Here is a 15,514-nt window from a genome sequence, read left to right as displayed (position 1 = left end):
CCACCACACCCAGCTCAAGATAAAGATACTTGCAGATACATTTCAAATTCTGTACAGATGGAAAGGGTATAGGTATAGGGCAAGTATCCCTTCTCAACTGTTTATATACCAAACTCCTTTCTGTGCTGTTCGAAGTATTCTCCTTTTAATTATTGAAAAATGTGTGATAAAGTATTATAAATTCTACACAGAGATCAATTATACACAACAAAATAAGCTACATACATCAAGATAGTTTTTTATTACTTACAGAAACTATCGAAAACCCTCTGGCTTAACGGCAGAAGATTAGCAGCAAATGTGGTCAACTTTAAAGAGTTATCTTCAGAATGGGAATAAATCCATGGAAGTGAGAGCATTCCACATAACTCTTCCAGAATATGATCCTCAAATGAACTTTTTACTACATAGACAGACAATAGGACATAGATTATACCTACTCCTTCATATTTATTTTTTTTCAAGAATGTAGATATCCAAAACATCAAGTGTAATTATAACCAACATTCAATAAACAAGGATTCTTAAAATGAAGGGCCATAAACAATCCTCTGTTTTAACTGGGGGTGGTCTGTGGCAAACTCAGGGTCTTGCACATGCTAAACATGTACTCCACCACTGAGCTATACTTCAAGGCCCATGCTGAATTCCATGAGGCCAACCAAACCAGATGTGACTTAAAAAAAAAATACATCTATGCATTGTCTATATAGATCATAGCATTCTTCAGATTCTCAAACCAAAACATTTAAACATTTCAAATAAATATCAACTAAATTAATCAAATATTACACAAATAAATGTGAAACTCAGAAACTACCAGTAAGTTTAATTAACAGAAGTTTTGAAAATATTCTGAATACTGTGAACATTTTTTCATTTTTTAGGCAAAAACAGAAAGCCTATTTCTACAATGACTAAGGTTAATCTATCACTTATTTGTACTCACCTTGCATATACATCAAAGCATCATAAATCCGCACCATGTTATCAATGACTAATTCCAGTTCAAGTTTCTGAACAGAGCCTAACAAACTCCTACAGCTCTTTAGCACTTTCGTATAAAAATCCAAAGACATCCAAGTTATCACTACTGGAGGTTTCTTCTTATATGTGTGTTGACAGTCCTTGAAATTATGGCTGCAATGAGTACATTTTTAAAAGACATTAGAATTAAGAATTCTGTTATAGTCCAACATAATATTTTAATAAAGCCAAAATTAAGCACAGAACTAATCTATAACCTTAAGCCAATTTAAAGTCAGTATGCAAACCAACCTTATATTTAAGTGTATTCTCTCTCTCTTTTTTTAAGTGTATTCTCTTAATGTTGGTTTAAGTCACTTTTTTTTTCTGTTGTTTGTAGTAGGTGTGGGGAGGTGGGGGAAGACATACAGACACATTGAGTCTAACTTTGTAGCCTAGGTTGGCCTGGTGGCAATCCTCCTATTTTAACCTCTTAAATCACTCTTGTGATGTGTGGATTGATCTAGGATCTTTGAATGTTAGTATTACCAGGTTTAAATAATGATAGAAGACATGCTCATGTAATTAGTAACTGATGTGGCAAACACTCTTCTGAAAAGGACAAGAATCTAATAATCTATTCCTTCAATTTATCTCAAATTCTAAGTTCAGTGGCATCTGAATTAATATAATTTTCCTAAAATCTCTTCTTTTATAATTCTGTATTGGTTAGTTACAAATCAGTCAGAAAGTACAGAATGATCATAAGCTGTCCTAAATTGTGGCAGTAGAAGAAAGTCTTCAAAAGGTTATATTTGTTTCTTTTGATAGAAAATCTATATAAGGATACTGAACAGAAAATCTGCCTCTTCTGCACTCTAAATTTCTGCTCTATTTCAAAAAATATAGTCAAAAGAACATGAGTTTCTGAACTGTACATAAGTATGTTCTGCTATCTTCATATCATGTGTCCTTGGGAAAAGTTATTTAGGCTTAAGAGAAAAAAGTCTTAATTTTTCTGCACTTTAACTTCTAGTTGGTAAAGTAGGTAGAACAGCATTTACCTCTAGAATTGACATAAAGATTAAGATGGAAGCAACATTTAGCACAGTACCTAGCCTTTAGCAGACATTCAACAGAAATTCTCTTACCTACTTCACTACAAAGTTTATGTCCTAAGGTCACAGAAATCAAATGAGTAATGAAGTTTCTTAAAACAGTAAATACAAATTCATTAAAGGCAGCCCACACAGAAAATAAAAATATTATTTACAGGCCAGTGAGATGATTCAGTGGGTAAAGCACTTGTCCTAAAAGCCTGATGACCTGATGCTCATCCCTAGAACCTCTGTAAAAGCAGGAAAACTGACTCCACCAAGTTGTCCCCTGACTTCCTCATGCATTCCATGGTATCCATGCACCCACACACATAATAAAATTTAAAAAAAAATAAATATTTCAAATGTTTCTGTTTTTTATTTTACCCATCCACGTCTTGATGAGAACAGTGAACAGTGCAGAGAGCAGTCAGCTGTAATACAACAGTGATTCCTTCTAACTTCTCAGCAACAGAATTCTTCAGAGTACCACATTCAAGGGAAGTCTGCAGGGATTCAGCTTTTTGTTTCAGTACATTCCATAATATGCTCTTTTTGTCCATATCCACATGAGTAATTCTATAAATAGTTATAATCACAGTAGAGGGTATTAATATATAATACAAATGCATTTCAAACAAAATATCAGGTAGGGTTACAACTCAGGAATAGAGTGCTTACTTAGTATACATAAGGCCCTAGGATTATACTCCAGCACAAAATTAATAAGTAAACGCCTATATTTAAAATAAAAGAGACAGCACCGAGTGGTGGTGGCACAGGCCTTTAATCCCAGCACTCGGGAGGCAGAGGCAGGAGGATCTCTGTGAGTTCAAGGCCAGCCTGGTCTACAGAGCGAGATCCAGGACAGGCTCCAAAGATACACAGAGAGAAACCCCATCTCAAAAAACCAAATTAATTTTAATTAATTAAAAAAATAAAAGAGTCAGCAAGATGGCCCAGCAGATAAAGACATATGCTACCAAGCCTAAGAACCTGAATTTGATCTGTGGGGACCCACATGATGGAAGAGAGAACCCATTCCCACTGACCCCCTACACAGTCATTGTGGTATATACACACATGTAGACAAGACAGATACACAGACAGGCAGGCAGGCAGGCGCGCACACACACACACACATACACACCAGTAATTATAAAAATAAAACAAAAATTGCAATGTATTATCAATTTTTATCTACATTAGGATAGATTTGAAAAATGTTCAATTTGGCTGAACTACAGCAACTCTTTAGCTACACACAAAAAATAGTATATTTGTTAAGATTTGAAATATAACAGACACACAGGCTGTCACTTCTCGATTATTAAAAAGCTAAACTGAACAGGCATGCAAAAACATTCAAAGTAACTATATTTATATAGGTAGTATCATACTAGAGTAAATCACAATGACTAGCAAATTATTTTAAGCATTCCTATTGCCTATGTTTAGAAAGATGTTCTTAAACCAGAGTACTTAACATAAATTTATTTTTTAAGGTAAATAAAATTTATAAACTGTCTAAAATAAAATTGGATGACGTCATACCCTTCAGACTGTCTGCATGGCCTTTTGGAAGAGCTGAGAGAGGAGCTGAGTCTACGCCTCTTTGGTGACACTTCATCATTATTACCGCTGAGATTTTCCTGTTGCATTTGGCACTGAATTCCCTTGATAATTTCTATACTTTCCATTTTCAAGGCTGCATAAAATGGTCCCAACAAGTACTGAGAAAACAAAAATAATATACTACCTCTTAGGAAATATGTTTACATTATTTATAAACAGAAAAAATGCATTAGGTGTTAGTTACATGTTTTCTAGGAAGATAAACTAATTCTGAGTCTTATAAGGCAAATCAAAAATTCACATTAATTAATATTATTTTATTCTATCAATTAAGAATGGTTCTATGGCTTTCAAAGGTCTACAGCACATATACACTATAGTCTTTCCCCTCTTTCTCAAAATGTTATGCAGAAATTTTTATAAGGGAATCACTAACTTTTTCATACTATAAATCTAACAAGATTTATAGACTAAAATAAGCTAAAATGTTTAATTTTTAAAATACTGAATCAAGTTACTACATATCTGAGTATTTTATTGCCCGTCTTTCCCCACAGTCCAAACAGGAAAAAATGGTATAATCTGGTATCACTAATTACTCATTCTAAAGTGAAATCACTCACAGATAAATATCTTAATGATTAAATCGTTTTCTCCAATTAAGATAACTAGCCCTCTTTCAATTAATGCTGCTAAAAACACATATTTTAAAAATTCTACTTTAAAACAACCTATTCCATTGGCAGTTCACTAAGATAATGAACAAATTTTTCTGAAATGAAAGTAAAATGTCTATGACAGGGAATGAAACTAAGCTAAGAAAATCATCATGCCCTCCATATGCATTATTGTGCGAGATGTTCTCTTTTGTTAATACATCCTATCCACTTAAATGAACAAAACATTTAATGTGCAGTCTTAATAATTACTTACCCCAATATGTGTCTGAACTCCAAGAACATCTACAAGAGCTCTACAAATATTTGTAACATATATCTTCCTGACCTGTAAAGCCGATTCATACCCAGCTGGCACAAATTTAAGGAAATACTGCAGTAAATGACACAAAGCTGCTTTCAGCAAATCAGACTTGAGTCGCATAAGCACGCGATCTTCAAACATGACACAGAGTTTTTCCAGCAGCACGTTTAAGTAGACAGGTTCGATATTTCTATAAGCCTCTGCTTCAAAGGGGAATAGTGTCTTTACCAGCTTTGACACCGGCTCTTCATACAGTTTCAATTGGTCAGCATCCATTCCTACAAGGTGTTGTAGTAATTCCAAAAATAAGCTGAAAAAAGTGCTGGCTGGCTGTGCTGGTAATCCTCCAAGCTCAAAGAGTTCAGTTAAAAGGCTAATTGCTAAAGACCTGATTTTGGGACTACCATGCTCTAGTAGTGCACAACCTATCTGCCACAGTAACAACTCTTGTCGTCTAAAAAACACAGTTGGAACAATATGAATAAGAACCATTAATAAAGTGACTTCAATAAATTCTACATTTTGCATGTTCATGAACTGCAAAGGAGCTGGCTGTAAACATCCCGCGTATTCATCCAATCGGCTTAAAAATCTACTAACAACCACTGGCCATTCCATAACATTATCCACTGCATTTCTTTTGTGGAGGTAAATTAAGTCTTCAAAAAGATAGAGTAATTCCCGTGTGAGAACACCAAAAATAGCAGGATTCTTGCTTTTAAAAAGGAATAATAATGAGCAGATAACTTCACATATTTTCTTGTGTAACATGTGACAGGATGGAGTTGCCGCAATCCGTAAAAGTCTTGTAATGATCCAATGACTGAATTCTTTGAAACAAACAGAAAATAATTAAATAAGCAAGTATATCATAAGTGTGAATTTGTTAAGTGCTTGATGATTGATTTTTAAAGTATAACTCTCACGAGAAGAACAGTCTAGGTTTCCCACATGATGGAAAGGCTGTACTTCAGAATTGTAATTTCTGAGCTACACAAAAGGTTCTAGCTTACCATCTACTAGTTATATCAACTTCACCTCTTGAAGCTGCATAATGATATCTATGATACTGGTTATTGTGAGGATCAAGAAATATAACGTATGTGAAATAGCATAGTTCCCAAAGCATAATATATATTCAACAAATAGTAGCTACTATTACTCCATCAACAAAAATCCTGTTTTTCTTTTTTGAGACTGGCCCTGAACTTGCTATGTGGCCAAGGATGACCTTAAACTCCTCATGATACTCATGCTCTCACCTCTCAAGTGCTAGGGATTAGATGTGTAAGCCACAACACCCAGCTTCCTTCAATGAAAAGTTACTGAATGGAGACTTGGACCTGTGGTTCAGTGATAGATTATCTATTACAAGTAAAGTCCTAGATCCAATCCCCTATCCATATGCACATGTCATTTACTTATTTGAGACAGAGTCTGTCTATGCATTTATTTATGTGTTTAAGACAGTCTCTCTACATAGCCCTGGATGTCCTGGAACTCACTGTGCAGACCAGGTTGGCCATGAACTCAGAGATCTGCCTGCTTCTGCTTCCCAAGTGCTGAGTTTAAAGGCATGCATACCATGCCCAGTTCATCTTGTTTTAAATATTAGTGGCTCTCAAGTTATTTCATAACCCACTTGTTGGTTATAGTTCATACTTTAGAAAATATAGCTAAGACTGACAACATGACTAAAGTATAATTTAAGAACTTATGACAGAAGAAATACAGAACATCAGTAATAAGAACATATAAAGCAGCAGCAACCAAGGCAGTCCTAGGTGGCCACGAGGAGTCAGAAAATACCCTTTGAAGGCTATATTACCAAAGCAGATACTTGTAATACTACCAACAAATTCTAAAATATTTCATTATATAGGAAAAAGTTTACTTTGCATCCCTTTATGAGGGAACTAGGAAAAAAAAAGAAAAAAAATCAATGGGGTAGTAGCATAGAAAAAAGCTTCAACATACAAAAAGAAAATTTTTTTAAAAGGCAGTATAGTAAGTTCTTTGTTGCTGCTGTTTTGGTTTGGTTTTTCGAGACAGGGTTTCTGTGTAGCCTGACTGTCCTAGAACTTCCTCTGTAGACCAGGATGGCCTTGAACTCAAGAGATCTGCCTGCTTCTGCCTCTTGAACATTGGGATTAAAGGCATGCAACATCACACCCAGCATAAGTGTTTTTGAATAGAATGTCTAAATAGGCTTTGTAGTAACTAGAGAAGATGTTCCAGTAAAACTTTAAAAAAAGGGCTGGAGAGATGGCTCAGCGGTTTAGAGCACTGGCTGTTCTTCCAGAGGTCCTGAGTTCAATTCCCAGCAACCACATGGTGGCTCACAACCATCTGTAATGAGATCTGGTGCCCTCTTCGGCCTGCAGGTGTCAGAACACTGTATACACAATAAATAAATCTTTAAAAAAAAAAAAAAAAACCTTTAAAAAAAGTAAGTCGCTAAAGCTGGGAATGGTGGTGCATGTCTTTAATCCCATCACCCAGGAAGCAGGCAGATCTCTGAGTTCCAGGCCAGACTGGTCTAAAAGTGAATTCTAGGCCAGCCAGTGATCCTAACACAAAAACAAAAATAAAAACAAAACAAAACAAAAAAACACTATCACCTTTCCCCTCAATATATAGCAAATATGACTTTTGGGAGTATGTAATCAAGTATGTGTGCTATTCAGAAAAGCATAAAAGAGATCTCATAAAACTGACTGGCGATTTACATAAAATAATAGCACTTACCAATACAACTGTCTTTGGCCTCATTTTGTCCCTGGCTTCCATTCACATTTACAAACATAAGTGGAGAAGACTTCATGATATGCTGGATGAAATCAAGTAACATCACAGAGGTCGGCTGAGCATCGGTTTTCTTAACAAGTTCTAGAGCAACTAAGAAATAAAAGACTCTTCTTAAAAAGTCATGACAAACTAGCCGGGCGGTGGTGGCGCACGCCTTTAATCTCAGCACTCGGGAGGCAGAGCCAGGCGGATCTCTGTGAGTTCGAGGCCAGCCTGGACTACCAAGTGAGTCCCAGGAAAGGCGCAAAGCTACACAGAGAAACCCTGTCTCAAAAAACCAAAAAAAAAAAAAAAAAAAAAAAAAAAAAAGTCATGACAAACTAAACAATACAGCTTTTCTTAGGAAACTAGACTTTGGTAATCAAAACTTTTGTCCAGCAGAGTACTCGTGCTAAACTGATATGGAGAAATACTATCATCTTATCTAATATTCTTTTTGTATGTGTGTAGTATAAGTGTATGTACATGTTCATGGGTGTGTGTGAATGTGTATGTGGAGGTCAGAGGTCAATGCTGGGTGTCTGCCTCAATCCTTTTTGAGACAAGTTCTCTCTATGAACCTAGACTTTACCAATTTAGCTAGACTGGCTGGACCAGGAAGCTCCATAGATATGCCATGAGATCACAGGTGTGCATCACTGCAGCGGGCTTTTTAAGATTGTGCTGGGGATTTAAAGGCAGGTCCTTATGCTTACGCAGTCAGCTCAATGTCTGAGTCATCTCTCCAGCCTGCCACCTAATTTTATAATAACCATGTACATTAATTTATCATACATCCCATTCTGCAAACATTTGTACCACAGGCCTACAAGATGCCAGGCACCATGATAAAATCTGAAGATAAAAACAAAAAACGATTGGATCCTGGCACCCAGCCATGGATCTCTGCATCTGCTTCCATCAGTCACTGGATGAGGGCTCTATGATGACAGTTAGGGTATTCAGCTATCTGATCACCAGAGTAGGCCAGTTCAAGCACCCTCTCCACTATTGCCAGTAGTCTATGATAGGGTCATCCTTGTGGATTCCTGGGAACTTCCCTAGCACTCTGTTTCTCCCTATTCCCATGATGTCTTTATTTATCATGGTATCTCTTTCCTTGCTCTCCCACTCTGTCCCTGGAGTCCAATCGATGAGAGAGAGGAGGGATTCTATGAGCAAGGGACACCAAGATCATAATAGGAAAAAATACAGAGACAACTAGCCAAACTAGTGAAACCGCCTCATGTACTGTGGACCAATAGCTGAGGAGCCCCCGTGGTACTAGACTAGGCCCTCTGGATAGGCAAGGCAGTTGTTCAACTGTTTAGGGGGCTCCCAGGTAGTGGGATTGGAACCCGTCCCTAGTGCATGAGCCAGTTTTTTGGAGCCTAGTGCCTATGGTGAGACACTTTGTGCAGCCTTGGTGCAGGGAGGAGGGGCTTGGACCTGCCTCAACTGAATGCACCAGGCTCAGCTGACTCCTCATTAGAGACCTTGCCTTGGAGGAGGTGGGAATGGGGGGTGGGTTGGGGGTAAGGCTGGGGACAGGAGGAGAGAGGACAGGGGAATCTGTGGTTGGTATGTAAAATGAATAGAAAATCTCTTAATAATAATAATGATGATAATGATGATAAAAGACAAAAAAAACCCCAATAATCTGATAAAGAAATAAAAAAATAAAAAATAGTAGTGCAACATGGCATAGTAACTCAGGATAAAAGGAAACAGTTCTGGAAAAATACAATGAAGGAATTCCTAGATAAGGAGTTGGCAGAGGGAAAAGGAAAGTAGTTCAAACAGAGGGAGCCCCATATGAAACCACATTTTGTAAGTGTTCACAGTCCTTTGCTATTTTTTTTTCAGCAACCTTTAACTTTGTGGATTGAAAAGAATAAAGTTTGAATGGTTATGATAAATCATAAAATGTTTTGGTAACAAATTCCACTCTACCTTAACCTTTTGCTACAGCAAGGTTTGTTTTGGTTTTTTTGGTGGCATTTGCTGTATGTCTACCAGAGGCACAAGTTGTCAATAAAAAAAGTCCATATGATTGGACTTGATCAAATGTTTTATAGCTAGCACATCAAAGCACTCTAGGAAGCCAGTATAAAATCATGGTTATTAACAGAAACACAAACTTTGTTTTAAGGTCTAAATTACATATGTTTAAGTAACAAGCAACACTGAGTAACAACTTGATTGAAAGTAGTATCTCTAACAAATATTAACTCTGTAACTAAAACTGCCTAGAGGAAAAAAAATGGTAGTATAATGACATGGAAACCATCTAATTCCTAAGGTCATGTAAAAAATAATTTCTTCTTACCAACATTTACATCTGTAAGTATTCGGTCAATGAATTGGCAGAGAATTTGTCTTGGTTTCTGAACAACGGTATTATATTCCTCTGGAGTAGCACTAAAATACAAAGAAAAGCTTGTTAAAAGAGGCACAGGGGGAGTTAGCAAGATGGCTTAGCACATAAAGGCACATGCTGCCAAGCCAGACCTGAGTTCCATCCCTAGGACTGACATGGTAGGAGAGAACCAACCCCCAAGAGTTATCCTCTGATCTCCACATGCACTGTGCTGTGCATGACTCTCCCTCCTAGTAAATAAATCAATGTAAAAAAAATTTTTATGAGAGGCATGGTGGCACATACCTATAATTGGAAGCTAAGGCAGGAGGCTAGCAATTCTAGGCCAGCATAGGCTACTTAGAGAGATTCTGTCTCCTAAACTAACCCAATAAAAAGCTTTTAATCTTTAAAAGGACTCACCTTTTAATTTGTAAGAAAATTCTCTAAAGTTGAAATTGCCAAATGTAAGTAGTTTAAGTGTTAACATAGACAGTATTCTACTGCTTAAAAATGAAAGTCTAGCCAGGCAGTGGCATCCACCTTTAATCCCAGAACTCCAGAGGCAGAGACAGGGAGATCTCTGAGTTCGAGGCTAGCGTGGTCTACAAAGTGAATTCCAGGATGGGAAGGACTAAACAGGGAAACCCTGTCTTAAAAAAAAAACTAAACAAAAAATCTAAAGACATTACTAATTTTGTGGTGGTGGTGGTGGGTGGTCTTAAATGCCAGTGCAAGAATCTGGCCTGCAGATTTTAGGAATGTGCACTCAAAATGGCAACCACTAGCCACCTGTGACTATTTAATACTTGAAATGAGGTTACCCCAAAATAAAATGTGTTATAAGATATATAGATAGATAGATAGATATAGATAGATATATATATCTATCTATATATATATTGGGTTACAAATACTTGCACAAAAAAAGTTAACATTGCATTAATCATCTTATACCAGTTACATATGAACATGGTAATATTTGGATATAATTAGCTAATACACAGCCTATAAAACATATTACTAACCTAATTTTATTTTTTTCCTTCCTACTTTTTAAAATGTGGTTACTAGAAAATTTTAAATAATTACATATGTAGCTTCAACCATAGTTCCATTAAACAGTACTGATTTAGACCTTTAGAAAATCTGTAGCACAGAGCTTCTTTAAGAAATAAATTCTGTGAATGGGTATGGTCACATACCCCTTAATCCCAGCACTCAGGAAGCAGAGGCAGGTGGATCTCTGTGAGTTTCAGGATACTAGACCTATATTACAGAGAGACTCTGTCTCAAACAGACAAACAAAACACAAATTCTAAGAGTAGAAAAGAAAGTCTGTAATTAAGACTTAAAAGCCACATCAAATAATTACAATTTGTGATCTTAATCTAGACCTCAAATGACATTAGTAATCTTAAATTGATAACGGTACCATGATTATATTTTAAAAGTATCAAACATGTTTCCATAGGTAGCAGTTATCACATCTATGTCCATATATATAAAGTCCTAGGTTCAAGCACCAGTGGAACCATAAGCCATCTTGCTCATGGTACTGGGCAGACAGCTCAGTATTAAGAGCACTTGCTGCTCTTGCAGAGGATCCTGGTTTAGTTCCCAACCCCTACACTGTTACAACGATTCATAAATCCAGTTTCAGGGAATCCAATGGCCTCTTCTGACCTCTGAGGGCACCAGACACACATACGGTACACACCCATACATGTAGCCAAAATACTTACACACACAAAATAAAATAAATAAATCTATAAAAGAAGGCTCTATCCTTTACTGGTAATTATTGACATGGATGAAATGATGTCTAGGATTTAGTGTAGAATAATATGTGCTGAGAGAAAGAAGGCTATGAAGGAGTAAATCAATATACAATTCTTTCTTTTGTTGTATTTGAAATTTTTCATAATAAAAAGGTAACAAAAATGCTAAGAAAGAAATATAGATATTTCTTCTTAGGGCTAATCAAGAAAAAGTATTAGAGAGAAATACAAAGTGGCAGAGCATTTGCCTACCATGTGGGAGACCCTGGGTTCAATCAGCATTGGGAAAAAAAAATATGAGAAATACAATTCAACAGAATTGTTCCCTAAAATCCTGAATGAATTCAGCTTGAGCTCTGTGACTTTATATAAAATCACCACAAAACAGAAAATGAAAATTTAATAGTGTCTGTGCTACAACCCATGATAATGACAGTTATTCTTAGAGTCAATGCAAATTTACTGAGCACCTATAATGCAACAGGCCATGCAAAAAAGCTAATGTTGAGAAAGCAAAAGAAGCAGTTCAGTGGAGACTTGATAGGGTAGACTGTCAGGCCGTTTACCAATCCACATAAGAAGCACAGTTCCGGAAGAAAAGTAAAATAGCTGAAATACTCTGAAGTTTCAAAGCAATAACTAAGTGGGATATCTACAAGATACATGAATACTTCAAGATCTTAAGATGCATGGAGATCTAGCTACACAATATGGATGAAATAAAACTAAACATTATTGTCAATGCTACTCCGACTCAAAACCAACAAGATAGGATACTAACCCTAATTTGGATCTGAGGAAGCTGACAGTTCTAGAAGTTAAATTACCTAAGGTCACACAGCTCATATTAGTGGAAGCCTGGGATACAAATGCAATTGTAATGAATAAAAACACCAGAGACACCAACGCTAAAGTTAGAAAAGCCATAAGGAGACATGGAAAGGCCAGACAAACAGAAATCTGAGAGGTTAATTCTAAATGCCAAGAAGGTTGGAATTTCCCAAAGCAAACAGTGAACAGAATTAGATCAATTTTAGAAAATATCATTTGGGTTTATTTTGATAAAATATAAATTGTATAATTTACCATTTTATGATTTTTTTTGTTTTTGTTTTTGTTTTTTGGAGACAGGGTTTCTTTGTGTAGTTTTGGTGCCTATCCTGGATCTCACTCTGTAGACCAGGCTGGCCTCGAACTCACAGAGATCCACCTGGCTCTGCCTCCCAAGTGCTGCGATTAAAGGCGTGTGCCACATCGCCTGCCCATTTTATGATTTTAAAGTGTATAGTTCTATAGTATTAAGTTCAGCACATTACCACTACCCATGTCTAGAACTTTTTACCTTCCCATACTGCAACTCTACACCTTAACAGCAGTAACTTACCATTTCCCCCTCTTGTACTTCCTGGCAATACTCATTCCACTATTTTATCTCCATGAACATGATTATTCTAGGTATCTTCTATTAATTGCATATTGTGACTTCATTTAGTTCTCAACTTTCCTAATGCTGAGGCCCTTTAACACAGTTCCTCATGTTGTGGTGACCCCCCAAACATAAAATCATTTTTTGTTGCTACTTCATAACTAATTTTGCTACTGTTATGAATCATAATGTAAATATTTTTGGAGGTAGAGGTTTGCCAAAGGGGTCATGACCCATAGTTTGAGAACTACTGGTTTAGTATAAAATCTGTTGTAGTATATTAGAATTTCTTTCCTTTTCACATTGAATAATAGTCTCTGTATTTATGCCACATTTGGGAGGATTATGTCTACTTATCTATTGGTGAACACTTGCTTCTACCATTTAGGTATTGTGTGAATAACGCTGCTATGAGCAACAGTGTACAGATATCTGTTCAAATCTCTGTTTTCAATTCTTTTGGGTCTACATGAAAAAGAATTGCTGGATTACAGGATAATTCTATATTTATTCCCCTCCTTTTCTGTATCACCTCCATTCCATTTCCCACAGTGATTAAGTTATATCATTCTACTTTCTCCATATCCTTACCAATTTTTTTTTATCATATACAATAGTTATTATAATGGTCTGAAATGGTACCTCCTTGTTTTTTGTTTTTGCTTTTGAGGGGGGTTGAAACCATTTTTTTTTCATCAAAGTATGAGGTTTTTTTAATGTTGTTGAGTTATGTAGGTTTTTAATATAGTAACAGCAATTAAACTGTTTTAAATTTTTAATTTTTTTTTTAGTCTATATGTGTGTATAATGCATGTACCTACATGTTCATGTGAGTACAGTTACTCATGCCATGGAGCATGTGTTGTGGCCAGGGGGGCAACCTCAGGTTCGGTCATTGCCTTCCATCTTTTCTGAGACAGAATCTCAGTGATGGTGAACAACCAAATTTTTATCATCAGTTTCCCAAATCACTTTTACTCATATACTTTTAGAAAGACAGAAATTAGTAAATGCTCCCATAAAGTATATTATGCACAGTGAAAAAAAAAATCACAGGGTAATGATGCAGTTAGGACCAAAGTGGTTTTTCATTTATCCTCTAATTCAAGTTTTTGGGATGGCTAGCAGGAGGAAAAGAACACGGTGCAAAAAAAAAAAAAAAAAAAAAAGAAGCAGATATCTCACAGACTTAAGGTCAGCACTGACTTGACGTGCAAAGTTTCTAGTTTAAGAAATCGAAAAGCAATTTCAACTGTAAATCAGCTGCCGCAATGCTCTCCGGATAGAGGGAAGCCTAGCCGCGATGAAGGGGCGTGGCAAGCACCAACTCTTCAGATTGGAACTTGGTTTTCAGGACACTCCCGGGGCTGACAGAAACAAAGCCTCTGTTTTTGGCTTTTTCCTTTGCCTTTTTCAGGCAAGGTCTCACGGGTAGACCTGGCTGGCGCCGGGATCCGCCTGCCTCTGCTTCCCGAGGTCTGGGATTCAAGGCGTGCGACGCTCGGTCGGACCGAAAAGAGGCATTTACAAATGAACCGGCAACTCTTAGTTTGGGGCACGCTGTGCACGTTCCTCTGCGGCCAGCCCCTCGGATTTCTGACTAAAATCACATCTCTCGGCGGGCCGAAGCACGGCCTCTCTTCGAGAAGAAACGACAAACGGCCCCTTTAGCCATTCACCGCCCTCGCTGAGAGGCGGGGAGGCCGTGATTCTCCAAGAGAACCTAAGCCCGTGTAACTCCCCGGCAGCCGCCAGAAGGAACAGAACCAGGGAAAGGTTTTCCAGAAGCGAATGAGGGTGGGAAAACGCCCGGAAGAGACCCCTCACGCAAAGCAGAAGCTCGCGTGGGCAAGTCCCCGCGCGCGCGGCCCGGGCACCCGTGGCACGCACGTCGCGACCGCGCTCCCGCCAACTGCCACTGGCGAGGGAGAAGCGCCCGCAGGCCGCGGCGCCGACGGAGCAGACCCGGCGTCGCGAGGCTGGCGACCACGCGCGGCCCTACCTGCCCAGCTCCCGCAGGGCGGGGATCATGGACGCCAGCTCCAGCCCGTGGTCGCCCATGCTGACACCGAGCGGCTCTCAAAACAGCCGCCGCCGGCGCGGGGCTCCTCCACAGCCACCTCCGGAGAAAGCGGAGCGCCGACGGGGGCCCGCGCGGTCCAAAACTCCTCCCGGAAGCCGCCGTCGGCCGCGACCCGCAGGCGCTTGTTTCCGTTCCTGTTAGGACCTGGGGGAAATCCCGGAGGCGACGGGGGCGGGGCCGGCGGCGGACGTGCCCGCCCAATTTTCCTCCCCCCCGGAGGGCGTGACCTCCCGCGGGTAGTTTTGCTTTCGAGATGCTCCAAACCTGGATCCGCAGCGAAGCAGAACTCGGGGATCTGGGTCGGAGAGGGACCTGAAGACCCGACAGTTAAAGTCATAGATTTCACTATGTCAAAATTACGTATTTAACTGGGTAAGGACACGCACTAATGCTTACATTTGTTGTTTGGCACACGAAGGTAATTACTGATACAGCCTCCGAAAATAAAGAAGTGGTGGG

At 38.3% G+C, this 15,514-nt stretch overlaps 1 protein-coding gene across 1 annotated transcript in view; it reads right to left on the bottom strand.

The window, feature by feature from the left end:
• The window catches only part of Atr (ATR serine/threonine kinase), a 110,460-nt gene extending 95,342 nt beyond the window's left edge, over positions 1 to 15,118 (bottom strand). Inside the window, exons 1-8 of the mRNA XM_059268384.1 lie at positions 14,975 to 15,118; positions 9,736 to 9,827; positions 7,368 to 7,517; positions 4,572 to 5,449; positions 3,618 to 3,796; positions 2,451 to 2,642; positions 950 to 1,140; positions 251 to 403 (exon numbers count right to left, since the gene is read on the bottom strand). Of these exons, the coding sequence (XP_059124367.1) occupies positions 251 to 403; positions 950 to 1,140; positions 2,451 to 2,642; positions 3,618 to 3,796; positions 4,572 to 5,449; positions 7,368 to 7,517; positions 9,736 to 9,827; positions 14,975 to 15,033 (1,894 nt within the window). The 5' untranslated portion in view covers positions 15,034 to 15,118. The remainder of the gene's footprint in view (positions 1 to 250; positions 404 to 949; positions 1,141 to 2,450; positions 2,643 to 3,617; positions 3,797 to 4,571; positions 5,450 to 7,367; positions 7,518 to 9,735; positions 9,828 to 14,974) is intronic.
• Between the last annotated feature and the right edge of the window lie 396 nt (positions 15,119 to 15,514).

This window comes from Peromyscus eremicus, chromosome 7 (genome assembly GCF_949786415.1).
Source record: "Peromyscus eremicus chromosome 7, PerEre_H2_v1, whole genome shotgun sequence".
Classification (NCBI taxonomy): Eukaryota; Metazoa; Chordata; class Mammalia; order Rodentia; family Cricetidae; genus Peromyscus; species Peromyscus eremicus.
This window is presented reverse-complemented; position numbering and strand designations above follow the sequence as displayed.